General features: G+C 43.9%; 1 protein-coding gene across 1 annotated transcript in view; it reads left to right on the forward strand.

Moving 5' to 3' along the window:
* INPP5A (inositol polyphosphate-5-phosphatase, 40kDa) overlaps nucleotides 1-13,688 on the forward strand; it is a gene marked incomplete at its 5' end in the record, with an annotated part of 101,165 nt that overhangs the window by 71,115 nt on the left and 16,362 nt on the right. The window contains one exon of the mRNA XM_010142409.1: nucleotides 5,747-5,820. Coding sequence (XP_010140711.1) covers nucleotides 5,747-5,820 — 74 coding nt within the window. The remainder of the gene's footprint in view (nucleotides 1-5,746; nucleotides 5,821-13,688) is intronic.

Raw genomic sequence — 13,688 nt, forward strand, 5'->3', positions numbered from 1 at the left:
CAGGGGGTGGTACAGGACCCACAGACATCATAAGGCACTTTCAGAACGAGACACGCTGCAGCGCACAGACTTTGGGGTGTTTGTTAAGTGCCCGCTGACAGCCCTGAGCATCCAGCACCTTCCCCTGCAGTGTGCCGGCCGCTCGCCCTGCCCTGCCCACCCTGAGCTCGTCACCGCTTCGCAAAATCACTGCCCTGTTCCTGCAGTGTCTCTGTGGGCAGGGACCTGTGGTGCTCGGCGGGCAGCTGCAGCCATCTCCACCCTGCCAAGCAGTGTGGTGGGTCAGAGGAGGATGAGAGCTGCGGGATGCGAGAGGACAGGCACGGGGACAGAAAAGCAGCTCTGACGAGACAGGGCCAGTAGCAGTCTCCAGTAATTACTCTGGTCATCCACAGGCAGTGCGGTTCAGTGTGGACAGCGGGGAAGGGTGGCTCGTTCTAGACTTTTAAGGCAATCTAAATATTTCCGCAACAGAAGTACTGTTTTTAAATGCGTTTTCCAGAGCAGTTTTCTGAAAAAGTTGGAATACTCATTAGAAAAATGTCCATGTCCTTTAAGCCATTGGAATGTCTCCTGAGAGAGAGAGGCATAATGTCAGAACAGGAACACAACAGCGTTTTCCTGGGGGAGCTTCTGCTGAAATCAGAGATTTTCTGAGTTAGTGCAGGCACAGGGAGCTAAGAAAAGTATATTTGGTGCAGTTTCTGTGTGTGCCATATATGCACATTTATGTAGGGGTTTAGGATCTGGCAAGACCTCCATTCAGGACACTGAGACAAATTACATCGTCACCTACAAAAGCAGTGTAAGGGGTGCATTTATATTCTGTAATTTCGGGGGGGGTTGTGAAACATGATACGGCTTTATGAGTGAAGGAAAATTAAAATTTCAAAATACGTTTCAGTGGCTCATTTTACAAAGAATAGCTAGAGCAAACAGTAGCTTTAAAATAAGGCCAGAGCAGGGCTGTGCAGGACATTTTCATGGATAAGTGGGAGGGATCAGCATTTCCATGGACCTTTATTTGAAGTCATTAGACTGCTGAATTAGTTGCTGTATATTTTTCTTCGACTGGAAGTCTGGATAAAATGACTGTATTTCCAAAGTCCCGTGAAAAAAATCCTGAAAAGACCAGCAGAAGAGGTTACAGTGACCAGTGTCCACGTATTTGAATTCTCTAAGGTCATTTCTGTATGCTTATCTCCTCTTTTTGGTCCGAAACTTCATTTCGCTTTCACAGCTGTGAATTCTCTGGTGGGCCCTGCAGATGGATTTGATAAATGCTGCTAATATCACCTTCTGATCTACCAGTGCTCTGACTTTGGTCTGTAGGTCTTGATGAGTAATTGCCGTTGTTCTACTCCAATGACTGAATTAAGTTGCCCTGTTTTAAAGGGTTCATATGTGTGTGCTTCTAGCCAAGGTGGCCATCGCAGCATGCCGATGGCCAGTGACCTTTGCAGAGTGCCTCATCGCTTTAAACTGAAGCAAGCAGAATCACCTTAATTGCTACAACTGGGTAAACTCTGTTAAAATCCCTTGATTACCGTGATACTGAAATTTAGTATTCCAGATAACTGTTCTCTTTGGCCAAAGCACACACTGTTTAACCACCTAGTGCCCCATGAGCTCGAGGACTGAGCTCCAGCCCGGGGCGAGGGGCCTTGCTGGAGTCCCCATGGGAGGCACTGCCCAGTACCGAGACCATCCGACCAGTCCTGCTCGATTTTTTGTTCCCGGGTGGAGGACAGATTGTGCAGAGAGCACCTGTGCAGGACCGCACGTCCCGTACCGTGCGTTGCCTCTCCTTCACCGTGTCCCTAAACACGCATGTACGTCAGAGTGGTGGCGAGAAGAAGGGAGGGGAAAATGAAATGGCCTTCTGCTGGAGGGTTGAGAGTTTTGGTAATTCTCCTAAGAGGTGATGGGCACTGCCGCTGATACAGGCAGCGTATGCTTTTAATCCTGCTCAAATTCAGTGGGGAATGTTCTTTACTGCAAACGCAGCCATTCTTTAGTTCAGCAAAGAGAATTTCACTGAGACCAAGCCAATTCCCATGCAGGTCAGCAGGAGCTCGAGTGTACAACCTGACGGCAGCCTTTGGCTCGTGAAGTTTGCTGAACAGCAATACCTACCTTCAGACTGCCAAACCCTATCAATCAGTTTAGCCCGTTTTTAGAGATCCACTTCTGCCCTGTGAGGTTTTTCTGCGTGCCCTCGGACACAGACCGCGTGGCTGCGTTCCCGGGGCGTGTTGGCTCTGTGCCTCCTGGGGTATTCACCACCTACAGATACATGACTCCTAGGTAGGGATCCTGTCCTCACTTGGAAGATGTTAAACAAACGTCCACTGGACATTGTAGAGCAAATATCTTGACGTGGTATTGGCAGCTCAGTGGTTACAGCAGGTAAAACACAGGCCCTGCATCATCCTTGCTGTCGTTCAGGGATAACTACAGTGGAGGAATTGAGTTGGGGAAAAAAAGAGTCTTCTGAACTGCCTGTGACATACAGTTCTGAAATTAACTTTCAGCCGCAGCGTTTTAAAATCTCTGTGTAATTTGAGCAAATTACCCCAGCATGTCATGTAACACCTTGAAGATGTGATTCTTAAGGATGATCTTATAATGAGTAAATTAAATAGAACAATATATTGATTTTTAGGCCCTGAACTTCATTTCTTTGTCATTTTTAAGGCATTCAGAGTGACAGGCATCCTCATGTTTACTGTTACAACAGTGACATTATTCAGTGATGTTCAGTGCGCAATATGGAAATGAGCAGCTTGTGCTGAAAATTGCCATGAATAGAATATGTTTCAGGTGGTTTTTTTTTAAACACAAGGTTACATGCTTTAAAAGTAAAGACATGACCCTGTGAGAGTCTGACTGCTTCTCAGTACCTGGCCTGTATTACTTTTCATTGACTTTCCGTAGTGCCAAGGAGCTCCGGAACACCCCTGTACGTGTCAGCAAGCAAACACAACGAGAGGATGCCCACGGCAGGTTCCTTCTCTTGCTAAGCTGCCTGGAGGGAAAGTAACTTCTGTAACTGTTTGCGACAAGAGCTACGATAAGATCGCCTTGTTTTTTCACCAGTGATCTTGCATTTTGAGATTACGGGCTTAAATGAGAACCCAGGTGCTTTTCATACCAAAAAAAAAGTAACAGAAAAAAGAAAAGCTGTGAGGTGGGTTCACACCACGCAGTCCTGACAAATAACTTGGCGTAGGAATGAGCAGAGGGCTGTTGGCATAGTACGGGGACACATTTGAACAGAAGGTTATGGATTTAATGTCTAGGAAAAAAATAAATAATTTGTTAAATTAGTAATTTTAAGTAGAGCATGAAATAAAAGTCTGTGCAAGTAATCTAGTTAAAATATTTAACTGTTTAACATGCGAGGATGAACTGTTTGCAAGAAGCATTCCCTAAATGTTTCTCCTAGGCACCTAGTTGTGCTGTGGCTTCCAGCTGGGTCATCGTGAGTTTTGGGCTTTGTCATTTCAGGTTAAGGATGTCCCTCTACCTGGGGAACCTTGGGGAGCTGATAGAGAGCACAGCACACAATACAGTCTTGTTCCATGATCTGTCCTCTCTGTCACCAGTGTCAGCAGCTCATCTGCATAGCACAGACACAACTAAACAACCAACTGAGCAGTTAAACCCATCAGAAACTCTTTGGATAACAGTGCAGGTTGGAATGCTTAGTCCCCCAGACCCTTCATTTAGTTTTAAATATCATCATAGCAAGAACAATCTGAATGTATGAAATTTCAAAGGAGTGAATTGGTGTGAGAGGACAATGCATCTATTTAGCAGGGCCAGCCCTTGGAATGCCCATGAGTAATTTATACCATTGTGTTCTGTGGCGCATTGTTCTTTTATTCAGTCCTTGCGGTTTTCACACTTCAGAAATAGCCTCTTTCTCCTAACGCTTCCACTTCCCTGCTCTGATCTGTTTACTTGACAACAGTAGGAAAAATGTATTTGCACTGTATTAGGAGACATATATTTCAAAGAGAAGTTTTAACTGGGGCTGATGGATTTTCTCCCTATGCTAGAATCATATTGGGCAGAGAACATCTTTCAGGTGGAAGCTCTTGCGGTGGGAAGGGGTGGTAGTGCTTGTTCTCACAGCCGGTTTGTGTGCCTGCATTGCGGCTCCCCATCTCGCTGTACATACTCAAATACAGGACCTCAGGCTGGAAACGTGCACGATAAAGCAGTTTTTTCTGAAGTATCGCAGGATTACTTCGGTAAGAATAGTGGCTGAACCATCCCGACATTTTTGGAGTTGAGCGTATTATTAGATACTTACCTAGGTTTCCACCCAGGTGTTTTATAAGTATTTATTCAAACACCTTGATCAGATGTTAAAACCTGTACCAGCTCTCTGCCGTTACTTGTGTTGCAAGATCTTTTCCAGGGTACCGTCACACATTTTGGTGTCAGATGCACTGACACGGGGACAGCTGCCCATGATCTGGCATCCTCACGTGAGAGCACATACCTAGAGCAACACGGCTCCTAGAAACTGAAGCAAGCCGGGTGGGCCTTGGAGAGGCAGCTAATCAGCAGGGCAGGTGGTTCAGGTAGCGGCTTTTCACACAGATAATTAATGTGTACAAGTAGCTGCTAATTGCACATTTCAGGAATGATTTATGAGGCGGCAGAGGGGAAAGAGGGACACAATCTCCTTTCTTTGGGAACCTCTGCCATTCATACAATGGTATCAGCACAGCTGTGAGGTGGGACATGATTAATGAAGAGCGGGCAAACACGCCGCCATCCTGCGGGATCCTGCTCGGATGACACGCCTGTCACACCAGAAAGTGGCACTTAGAGCCACGGCCAGTAACAGTGACGATCACGAGCTTTTTGTCTTTTAACTCGCTAATTCACTCCGACGTCAGGCTTAACACCAGCCGCGGTTCTGGAATGAGGTCGTTTATGTCCATCAGAACAATTACTGGTTTAACGCAGATGATCATCATTGAGTTGTTATGAGCGGGTTTGTGTTCATGAACAAAAGACTGCAGGTATTTATTTTCTCTAGAGGTCCGGGGGAAAACAGATTTGGCAAGGACTAATATTTACGGACATTGAATCCAGACTTATGAACGTCTCTGTTAAATACCTGCTTCTGGTGCTCTATCTCGGCTGCTGCCTGGGAACGCATTTCACCTACCGTCACATATCCCTCTTCCTGCTACCTGACCTGCATCCCCCCAAAATAGGTGTACCAAACCACAGCTTGTCTTTGCTTTGGAAGAGTGATGTACGCATCCTCGTGTTTATTGTACCTACACCTCTGAGCTGAAGATAATATGAAGTAATGTGATCGTTTGCTGGCATTTTTGTGGGCTGATTAGCATATGGGTTTGCTGTGCGTCTTTAACACTATCTGGTTTATCTTTGAAAAGATTGCTAATAAAAATTGAAAAAAAATGAGCCGTCTTGAAGTAGTAAGTGTACATATAGGTCCCTGCTGTGAAGAGCCGGTGTGACGTGTTTCACTGAGATGAAAAGGAACGTTTTGAACACTTCTCTCACTGAACTGCTTATGTATCCAAATGGTCCTGAGTGTTTTGCACTATGTTTTTACAACTGTTATGTGAGGGATAGATACGCCTCAAGCAGTGTTATCAAAGTCTCTGTTTATTTCCTTTTATATAATGTAGTATTTTTAGATTGCTTCAGTTCAACATTAAAGAGTGAATACTTTTATTTCTATCTTTTATAGCTTTTAGAATTTGACAGAGAGCTCTCAGTCTTTAAAGACAGATTGTATGAACTGGACATCTCATTTCCTCCCAGGTAAGATTCGTATATAATCCATTTATTTAACTAGCTAGCTAAAGGGGAGTTGTTCCTGGTGCTGTAAGTAAACATGAGTGCTCCCATATATGTTATAGAGAAGATAATGATCTTTGTTCCTCTCATAAACGTTTAGTCTTCCCACGTCCCCTCCGTCAGTACATAAAGTGTGACAGCACGGTCCACATGCCAACGGTGCTCTACAGCTCGTCGTTTGGGTCCGGCTGAGCCTGGTTTATAGCTGCTCTCCAGCGAGACCTGACGTGATTGCCTGCTAAGAGACCTGTAGCTACTTTTACGCACTGGACCCAGATAACCTGTTAAAATACTTTATTGCAGCCATAAAGGCAGCCTTTGCCTCACGCTGCTGGAAACAGTGGCAATGGCACTCACAGGGATGGGGGTGCAGAGCCAATGCCTTTGCTCACGGGGGATCCGAGAGGAGTAGCCGGGGAGAGGGCAGGAACTTCGATTCTGCTTTTTCCGTTTCAGAAAACATGTTGTTTAACTGCTAAGACTATTAGAATAATCTGGCTTTTTTACTAGAAATGTATGGCTTTAATCAGCTCTGGCCCTTAGGTGGGTTTGAGCCGTGAAGAGACAAGTATTGCTGTCGTACTAGACCGAGGTTTTGGCAGATGCCAGTCCTGTTCAGGAGAAATCTGTGGAAAATTTGGTACAGTTTTAATCGTGTACGGCCCCTTTCCAAGAATGAAGAAGCCTGATCTCACAGTTGCTTTTAAGGGAAGGAAATACTGCATTTGCAAAGATAGCTGAAGTTCAAGGAATCATAGATAAAACCATACTGTTTATATATTTTTTCAATATTCTTAAATATTGCTATTTTGTCCTTTGTGGACAGATAGAAAAGTGTGATGTTTTGGCATACACTAAGAAAAAATTTGGAAAGCTTGCCTTTTTGTTATCATAATCTCATTATTTCTCACCAGCCAGCTGCGATACTGATTATATTGATCCCTCGGGACAATGGAAGTATGCATGGAGAGGTTACCACCGCTCTAAATTGTTCTTATTGATTGAGTATGATAACAGAAGACCAGCAGTGTGTACATCTCTGCGTGTATTTCATTAGTGGTGTACCTGGTCAGGGTGAAAGGAGGTGAGGGGAAATAGATAGGAATTTTTTAGCAGAAATACTTTCTACGTGATTTCACCATCGTTAGTGATGAAGGTTTGGCAAAAGTACATTGATGCACGAATGGGCTGCAGATTCGTCAAACCCTTCTGTCGGTACGGTTTGGTGTCACTCCGCTCTCAAGCAAAGATCAGAAATTTGGTGTGAGTTGTCTTTATATGCAAGCTGTGCTTTTGATCTGCCTGTGAAACCATACGAACATCTGGCCAAGGTCTAAACTCTTGAAAAATTTCACAAATACGTCCAAATCTCAGCAGAGATTTCTGTTGTTATTTTAGTGATTAAGTTTCTTGCAAAGTACAGCTAGACTGGATACAACCCAGGATTTTCCCCACAGTTACCAAGAGCCATGCCCTGTGAGGTTGTGGGCAAGTAGTAGATGATCCTTCCTCTCCTTCACAAGCAGTGGGAGCAAGTAGCAGCAGGAAACCTCCATGAATGAAATACAGGTGAAACAAAAGCCGGAATCAAAACCCTATACAGGAGGCACCTGGTAGCTGTGCAGGGAAGTACAGGGCTAGGACATAGAAGGGTGAAGCCTCTGGCCAGGACTGGGTCTCCAGGCAAGGACACCAAGACTTGCAGAAGAGGAATGGAGGGAAGCAGGCAGCACTGGGCAGGGATCTAAGAGTACTATGGGAGAGTGGTTAAAACTATAGAAGAGCGAGATGGTTGCAGGATGCTGCTCATGGGACAGGACAGCAAGTTGGCCTTGTCCTTCCCAGGTGAAAACAGGAGCTGGGAAAAATCTTTTCTGTGTCCCTTCCTAGCCCTGATCCACAGAGTGATAGACTGCCACTGTCAGATGTCAGATGCAGGAGTGCCTACAAATCCCTGTGACGCCACTGCTCCTTGAGGAGTGGCTGGAAAGTGGCATAGTGTAAGGCAGCGTGAAGAGATAAAGAAGCCTTGGGGGGAAATGGAAGATGTTTGACAAAAGAATTAGAAGTAAATTGGGAGTAAATAGGAGGGCTGTGACTGAGAACTGCTGGGACATTGCTACAAAACCAGCAGTGAGCTTCGGGGGGAGGATGGGGAGGACCATCTGAACAGGAGCAGGAGGAGGACAATTAGTATTAGTCAGCTGCATTGGTACTCTGTGCTGCCTCAGTATCTGAGTACTTGACACAGAGCATTAACCTCCGGTGATCTATTTTGATAGCATTAACATTTTAAGCTACTGCATCTACTGTATGAGTCTATTATCGTCTGAACAACAGTATTAAATAAGATGATACACCGTAGATGAACCCCTGGTAAAAAAATGCAAGACCGAGTGGAAATGTTCCATCCCAGAAATCCCTGTAGATGAGACACAGATTTTTACTTTGTCTAATTGATGTAATGAGTGAAGTGAAAGAAATACCCTGTAATACGAGCTAAGTATCTTCTCCTCTCCCTGCCCTGCCCACATGCTTGCAGACTTGGCTAGGAAACTACAGGAGCAGCTCTTTGGGGCCAAAGCACTGTCATCAAGGAGGGCAGTCACCAACTTGTGATGGCAACTTACCTGCTGCCAGCTCTTTCCTTCTCAATTTTATTACTTGTGTTTGTTTTCCTTGCGAAACTGAAGCCAAATCTAGCTCATAACCTTGTTTTGTTTTGCACACACCACCGGTATTAGAGATGAAATATTTCATTATGTACAATTTTGGCTTTTAAAGTTAAAGTCGAGGCAGCTGAGCCCTAGCTGTCATCGATCTGCTTTGCAGGATGTGATGGACTCGGGTCCTGCATCCGGCCCCCTCACTCCACCAGAACAAGGGACCGGCATCTTCCTCGCTGTGACACATGCCATGGGTGCTTCAGGATGGCTCCGCAGAGGCAGCACCCTCTCCCGGAGCTGCTGCTGAAACCTGCCTGGGGCAGCAGCCAGCAGTCACACTACTCTTGCTTCTCTTGTCTCTCCAATAAGATGAAAAACCAAGATCCTGACCACTTCTTGCCACCAAAGAACCCATAACATTCTTGCAAGAGCACAGACGTCTAGACAGATGTTCTGGCCCAAGTCCCAGTAATTAGATTCCACCTCCCAAACACACTGTTCCTTCAGCTGGATTCGGTGGTATTCCTCTCTTCCTGCCCCAAACCGCTGCCCAGCGTGCTGGTGCCGTGCTGATTGCGGCTGCGCTGCCGCACCGCGGGACGCTGAACTCAGCAGCTGCCCACAGCCCGCAGCTCTGGAACTCGCCTGCTACGCGCTCTGTTTCCTTCTTACAACTAAGTAATAGTAATAAACAGGCGTATTTTTAATGTACTGAAAGCTGGCGCCTCTTTTGTGGCACAGAAGGGATGCTAACACCAAGTTTATAGAACACCAAATTTCCTCAAACTGAAGCAGAGAATAGTGATAAAGTATGAGAATTGACTATGAGAATATTGCTGAAAATACAAGATGTAAAACCTACAAGGTAAAGTCTCTGTACAAAGAGCAAATGGCTTTACGTTAGGGTGTTTTCTTTCACCCATCCCTCCTCGTGTTGGGGGTCGTGTGGCAAGGGAATCCTGCTGCCTGTTTGTGGTCCTTGCACAGGGCCCGAGCTCGGTAGGAAGTCTTGCCTAAGCAAGGTACGGCAGAACGGGATTCACAGGAGTTCGAGTCGCTGCAGCTCAGTGTCCTGGTTTTGATCGTGAAACTGAGAACTCTGATTTTCCTGGAAGGAGTAATATGATTTCTTTTTCTTTATATTGAAATAATGACCACAGTGTGCTATTAACTGGAAAACCAGGTGTTTTGAGTAGGCAAAAAGCAGTGGGTTTAATGTAGTTTTTTTGACTCAGCACCTTTTCGCTCATGCGAAAAAGAAAGGAAATATATGGCGTAAATATCTTGGTTCCACTTCCTAGTAGTTTTACCTCCATTTTTCCCTCATTTTTAATTTTCTTACAGAAAAAAGAAATCTGTAGGTTATCATGACTTAGCTGGTTTATATACTGTTTGTGAATACAAGGTTAATCTGTCATATATCTAGTCATTCTAGATTTTGTACTTTTAACCAAAGGAGAATCTGATCAGTCCTTATTTAGAAATTACTTCTTCAAGCTTCTTGCTATTCTTAGCTGGAAAATGCGTGGTGCATCCGTTTGTTCTGCAAATGCACCAAACAAAGCCTTTTCCACTGGAGGGAGAGACAGAGAAAGCTCTGGTCACTTTTTGTGGCAGCTTATGGGCTTTATTAGAGAACATTTGAATTTAGAAGGAAGTGGTAAGCAATTGTAATGATAGCCTTAAAGTCGTATGGTCCATTGATTCAGTCTGTGAATTACTCTCTGCCTCAGTTCTTGATCCATGGTGTCACGGTCTTGTATCTCGGGATGCCAGCCAGCGATTGAAGACAGAGTATCTTGCTGCTGAATACATCTAGTACTACATTTCTCATCTCTCAGAAAAGGAAAGATTAGTTAGGACAGTTTTCTCTTCCTTTCATTTGGTTCATCATTTGTGCATATATTTAATTGCCGGATTTGCACACAGAGTTCTACAGATCAGAAGCAAAGTTGCATTCCTGTCTTCTGAATTTTTCCCCCAAAAAGTGTGCTTGAGATCAGTGCGCTCAAGATAAATGGAAAAGGTCACATCCCTTTGAGCTGCAGCAGACTGAGTTACTTACAAATTCATCTTTTATCAGCATAAACTGTTTATTCTCTGAACTCGATCATGGAATCTTATTGATACACTACCATAGCTGGCCTGGGGTGGAACGCTTTACTGCCTCGAGTCAGTGATGTTTATGGTTAACTTCAGTGGGGCCAAAATTCCACCCTGAGCAGCTCTCTTGGTTTGCTTTCACACCTCTCCTCGAGTGGCATTACACCATGATCCAGGCACCTCGGGTATAAATAGGTCGGCAGAAACACCACGCTGTTACCAACCCAGACTTTACCTTGTGTCCTTCTGTAATGCTGAATGCTGTGTGAGATCCCAGCCCCAACCTCCTGGGCAGCGCTGGCCGGGGACCCGATACCTCCAGTGTTGGACAACCAACCCCAGTTCTTCCTAAGAGAGCTTCATTTGAATGAAAACGACTGGCTTCGAAGCATAAAAACGCACAAAGTCTGATTAAAGCAGTAGGTAAGAGAACAGTGGCATTTCATGGCAGCAGGCGTTACGGTGGACACCGTTCTTTGAGGGGAAAGCCTTGCGTGATGCTGGCTCTGACCAGCCCTTCCGTCGAGCACCGCAGGCAGTGAACCCAGTCCTGACTGCACACCTTAGACCCCATTCCTGGCTATTATAGCAGCTCCATCACACGGTCATGCACATCGCAGATCTCCTCCTCGAGACTGCAAAGACTTGTTCCTATACAGAGGGTGACCAGAACTGTTTTCCTTTCGTAGTGTGTTTCTCATTTATGACTGTACAAGTATTTCAGAATTTAATTTCAAATTTGAGTCTGTGGCTTCAGAAAATGAGTGTAAACATATTGCTGTTCTAGAAAATATTTGGAGGTTTTGGTGTCCTAAAAGTGATTGTGTACTTAAGAGTATGGACTGAGAAAATAATCAAATCTGATTCTCACATATTCTCAGTTTTCAGTTAAAATTATTAAAAGTTCTGAATGGAGAGGATGTTTTTGTACGTTTCTGTGGTTTAGTTGTTATATGTTAATATATCCACTTCTTTTACAATTAATTTCTCCATCCTTTCTCCTTAATTTCAAATGAAGCCATAACGGTCATGTAGGCAAAAATTTTATACTGGTAAGAATATTTTTTGAAAGGAAATCACTGTACTTGGCTCTTTAGATGAACCTTCTAAGGAAGTCATTGTCCAAAATCTTCATACTCCGTTTTGAAAGTTATATCTTCTGGTAAAGCACTGTAAGTTCTGTGTAACATCACAGGAACGATAGGGTAGAGTTACTGCTCTTGCTGCCTAGGATTTGGGAAGAACAGAATCACAAAATCACAGAACCGTTTTGCTTGGAAGAGGCCTTTAAGATCATTGAGTTGAACCCTTAAAACGATAAAGAAAAGATCAGTAAGTGCGAAAAAACAAAACAAAAGGCATTTTTAGGTGCTTTCTCACAAAGTACACCATTTAGAGTATGAAAAAAAATGCAAACTGTCTCTTACAAAGAACCGTCAGGATTCTTCTTGTCCTTTTATTAAGGGATCTGAAATTCTCAGATTGTCAGATCTCCTTGTTCCCGGTTTTTCGCTGCACTGAGAGGGCATTTCAGTATAAGTAGTGATAGAAATGTTGACTTCTTGAGCGGTTTTCTAGCTATGAACGCCGTGATGAAATGGTGGTGTGCTGTAATATTTCTGGGGCTTTGTTCTTCTTTAATTTCATTACGCTCTTCAAAACTCACACACAATGTGCTTTTGTAGAGTTTGGTACCTTTTCTCAGTTGATTGTAAACCACGTTCTCTGGTCAGTGAGAACACTTATCTCTTATCACTTGTTAGAGGAAGCATCTCAAGAATCATTATTGACAGGTCTTGGCAAAAATTTACATCTTTATGTATTTCCAGTTACTGTATCATGCTTTTTAATACCAGCTTTTAAAAACTAAACTTCAAGCATTTCTTATTTTCTTTCCAGTCCCTGTGCTAATGGGTCCTAAAACTAAAATTTTGATGCTGTAATAAGTATCAGAAAGTTATTTTAATTCTGTAGAGAGTGGAGACTCTGCACTCAATCAAGAATACTTTAATTTTTTTTAACTGTGGGCTTCTTCCTTGCCTCTTAGCAATAGTACAGATAATTCTGTAAAGGATTTGAAATACCTGAGGCCTCTTTCCCTTGTTTATTCATTTTGAATACAGCAGGAACAAGGTCAAAAAGACAAAAGTGTGAAAGTAGCGGACGGTGCCACCCAGTCACCAGCCAGCCATCCTCCCGTGAGCAGAGGAGCAGAGCTGGGTTCTGCTCTCGGGGCTGCTTCTGCATTTCACAGGACAAAACAATTCTAGGAGTGGAGACCAGAGCCGTGGCATGGCTGATAAGAGGACAGGTGAACGAGAACTTTTAGAATTACCACTCTGGCCTTAGTTGGTTATAAATGAAATTTAAGTTCTTTGTTTTATCTAGCCATTAATCCACAATTTGACTTTTCTTCTTACCTTTCAGAACAGCGGTTCACTTTTAAGTTTTCAAACCATTAAGCAGTATGTAAATGGCATTTGTTGGATTTTACATAAATACATTGATATTTTTAATCATACATTAATTTTGGTGGGTATAGCTGTAATTATATGTATAATAGTCCTGCGAGTATATATAGTTATAGTGTATGATAGTTATGAATTGGATTTGTAGCTGTAAATGAAATTGTATTAAGGCAACAGAGCAAATTCACGTTAACGTATACGCTAGTGGGTTTCCACAAGGTCGTGACACACTCTGTGTTAGTGAATGTTAACTTCAGGACTCCTTCCAGTTGACTTTGTCTGTGGGAAGGGTTCCAAAGCCACTTCTGAGCCCTCCTACCAGCCACATCTAAAAATAGCATCTCTGCAGGCGTACTTACGGAATTCAAAACTAAACAAAACTATTGTTCTTCTCCAGTGCAGAACTGCAATTTGGGTTAAGACCATATGTCTGCTTGATCTTATGTGAATTCTTCCCCCGACCCTGCGTGACCATCTTCTGCGGCGCGGAGGGAGCGGTGGTCAGGCAGTCGCCCCTCAAAACCATTAGGGACAAAGCCGTGACTGGGCATAGCAGAGACAACATCTCCTTAATTGGCAAGGCCCTCACTTATCT

This window comes from Buceros rhinoceros, unplaced genomic scaffold (assembly GCF_000710305.1).
Source record: "Buceros rhinoceros silvestris isolate BGI_N320 unplaced genomic scaffold, ASM71030v1 scaffold17188, whole genome shotgun sequence".
NCBI classification, from domain to species: Eukaryota; Metazoa; Chordata; class Aves; order Bucerotiformes; family Bucerotidae; genus Buceros; species Buceros rhinoceros.